The sequence below is a fragment of the Malania oleifera genome, chromosome 10 (assembly GCF_029873635.1).
Source record: "Malania oleifera isolate guangnan ecotype guangnan chromosome 10, ASM2987363v1, whole genome shotgun sequence".
In the NCBI taxonomy this organism is placed as follows: domain Eukaryota; kingdom Viridiplantae; phylum Streptophyta; class Magnoliopsida; order Santalales; family Ximeniaceae; genus Malania; species Malania oleifera.
Window position 1 is genome coordinate 64,800,965 of NC_080426.1, and position 3,299 is coordinate 64,804,263.

At 33.3% G+C, this 3,299-nt stretch overlaps 1 protein-coding gene across 1 annotated transcript; it reads right to left on the reverse strand.

Annotated features, from left to right (window-relative positions):
* Positions 1-2,087: 2,087 nt before the first annotated feature.
* On the reverse strand, positions 2,088-2,642 carry LOC131166718 (uncharacterized). Its single transcript, XM_058125292.1, has one exon. It carries the CDS (start codon positions 2,640-2,642, stop codon positions 2,088-2,090), a length of 555 nt encoding a protein of 184 aa, XP_057981275.1.
* Between the last annotated feature and the right edge of the window lie 657 nt (positions 2,643-3,299).

Sequence of the window (3,299 nt, forward strand, 5' to 3'; positions counted from 1 at the left end):
GTCCCAACTTAAAAAATATAAAAGTTATATGTTTGTAAAAGAATATGAAATGTTTAAAATAGAAGAAGTAGAATCAATTACTTCCATGTTTACTCATTTTACACATATAACAAATGGATTAAAAGCACTTGGTAGGACTATTCTATAGAAGATAATGTGTAGAAAGTCCTTCGATCATTAACGGAATCATGGCATGCAAAATCAACAGTCATTGAAGAAGCAAAGGATCTCTCAAAGGTCACCCTTGATGAGTTGATCAGATCTCTCATGACTTGTGAGATCAAAAATAAAAATTTAACTCCTAAAGTAGAAAAGCCCAAAAAGACACCGGGCATCACCTTAAAGTCAGCAAGTCAGAAAGAAATAGCGGAAGAAGAAGAAGAAAGTGACAATGAAGGTGATGTGGCTCTTCTTACAAAAAAAATTAGAAGATTTATATTGAACAAGAAGCCTGGTAAGCAAAAATAAAAAGGACAAGCTAGCATGAGATGTTATAACTGCAAGAAACCAGGCACAGGATGGCTGATTGTCCACAATTCAAAAACAACGGTATTAATCAGCAAGGAGACAAGAAGAAGTACAAAGCCATAAATGCAATTGGATGGGACGAATTGGACTGACTTTCAATGGATGGAGAAAATGAAGATGAAGTAGCAAACTTCTGTCTCATGACAGAGGATCAAGATGAGGTTAGTTCCGATGATGAATATTTTCCTCCTTATGATGAATTAGAAGATAATTGTAGAAAACAATATGATTAGTTAGTTGCAATTAAAAGAAAAAAATAAACATTTTGATGAAATACACTCAAAATGTAAGAAAAAGGAGATATGTCTTTTTTCTACTTTAAAAGAAGAAAATGCATCTCTTAAAATAAAAATTGAAGAATTTGTTAAAAGTTCTCAAAAAGATCATGAACTTTTTCAAAAGAAAATTGAAAACTTGAAAAATGAAATTGATGAGAGTTTAAAAGAAAACATGACTTTGAAAAAGAAAATTGAGGATCAAAGTAATATCATTTATAAGTTTACCAATGGGAAAGAAAATTTTGACAAACTACTTGGAGTTCAAAGAATTGGAATTTACAAAGAAGGTTTATGTTATGGTTTATCCTCATCTAAATTTATTGGCTTTGCAAATCCTTGTGTCAAAATAAATTCTTTACCAAGTAAAAATACAACATCCAAACTAAACCCTTTATATGTAAATAAAATTTGTTTATATTGTGAGTGAAAAGGTCATGGTCGCTACACTTGTGCTTTTAAAGGACACAGAGGAAAAGAAAGGAAGTATGCATGGGTCATCAAGAAAACTAACCCCCTAGGACCCAAGAAAGAATGGGTACCAAAACAAATCACCCAAATTTGTTTTGTAAGTTTGCTTGAAGACCACTTCTAAGAAGAACAAATGGTTCCTTAATAGTGGGTGTTCAAGGCACATAACAGGAGACGCTGGCAAATTTGTCTCTCTCACCTACAAAAAGGAAGGTTTCATGAATTTTGGGGATAACGCCAAGGTCAAAATCATTGGCAAAGGTAAAATAGGTAACTCATCATTTTTATTTTTATTTTGATAATGTTGCACTTGTTGACACATTAAAACACAATTTGTTGAGTATCAGTCAGCTTTGTGATAAGGGACTCAATGTTATATTTCAGTCCACTCAATGCCTAATAAATGATTTAAATGGAAAAACTATCCTGGTAGGACATCGTGAATCTAATATCTACACTATAGAGTTTGATGACATTAAATCTAGTGATATTAGATGTTTGGCTGCAACTAATGAGACTAGTTTGTTGTGGCATAGGAGACTTGGTCATGCTAGCATGGATTTATTACACAAATTATCTTCTCAAAGAAAAATTTTTCTTTTGGCTCCCAAATTGGGGGTAATCCTCTGAGTACCTTCCTGATAATCTCATAAGTATATGAGTCTTTCCAAGAGCATTTAAAGAATTTGTGATGTGTGTGAACTTACCGAACTTCTTGGTTAGCAAGGCCATGTCTTCATCGGTGTCCTGATCACTTTCCTCACTTGAGCTACTTGCAAAAGCTTTGAGAGTTGTAACCTTCTTTGTTTTACTTTACTCATTTATCCTCTTTTTGATCATCATTTCATAGGTGATGAGGGATCCAATGAGCTCATCCAATGTCATTTCTTTCAAGTTTCTCCCTTCAGCTATAGTTGTTGCTTTTAGCTCCCAAATTGGAGGTAATCCTCTGAGTACCTTCCTGATCATCTCATAAGTAGGATAAGTCTTTACAAAAGCATTTAAAGAATTTGTGATGTGTGTGAATTGAGTGTACATTGATTGTATAGATTCATTTGGAGTCATTTTGAAAGCTTCATATTGACTAGTAAGCATATCAATATGACTATCCTTAAAATCGGTAGTTCCTTCATAAGTGATTTCTAATTTATCCCAAATTCCTTTAGCATTTTTGCAAGCCATGATTCTATTGAATTTATTTGCATCTAAGGCACAATATATGACATTCATAGCACTAGCATTTACTTGCAATAACTTCATGTCATCTTCACTCAAATCATCTTCAGTTTTAGGAACAATTTTATTTTCAATGGATTTCATAGGTACATAATCTCCTCTAGCAATAACTCTCCTCACTCTCCAATCCATGTTTTGAAGAAAAATTCTCATTTTTTTGTTTCCAAAATGTATAGTTAACACCACAAAAGATTGGAGGGCTTATAGATGATTGTCCCTCATCCAAAGGGGATACACCAATATAAGCCATGTGATCTTTATAAAAAAATATATTTAAGCCTTTTGTAACAAGGATCTGATACCAATTGTTAGTTTTGGTGAAATCCCAAGAGGGGGGTGAATTGGATATTTAAAAATACAAGTTAACTATTTTACCTATTCTTCAAATAAATAATATCTCAAGCTTAGGGTTTCTCAATCAATCTCAAATGTTATAAATATTCAAACATATAAGTGCATAAATTTAAATGAGATAAGGGATAGAGAGAAAAAAAAAAAAAAAACATAGCGATTTTTACAAGGTTCAGCGAATCCCGCCTACGTCCTTGCCTTAAGAAAATCGCTTGAAGATTTCCACTATCCACTCCTTCAACCAAGGCAAAAATACCTCATATAGTACTCCTTCACTTGTGCGGAGATACCCGTTACCACACTCTTTGTAGGCGAAGCTACCTCTCCAAACGATATGCCCTCACTTGGCACGGTTCAAAACCCGAACCTCAAAAATACAAATGAGAATAAGATTTTGTGTACAATGAAATGTTTCTTCAAAAGCTAGTTAGTACAATG

Excerpts from the sequence above, each read along its gene's own strand:
- LOC131166718 (XM_058125292.1), bottom strand. The coding sequence starts at position 2,642 with ATGGATTGGAGAGTGAGGAGAGTTATTGCTAGAGGAGATTATGTACCT.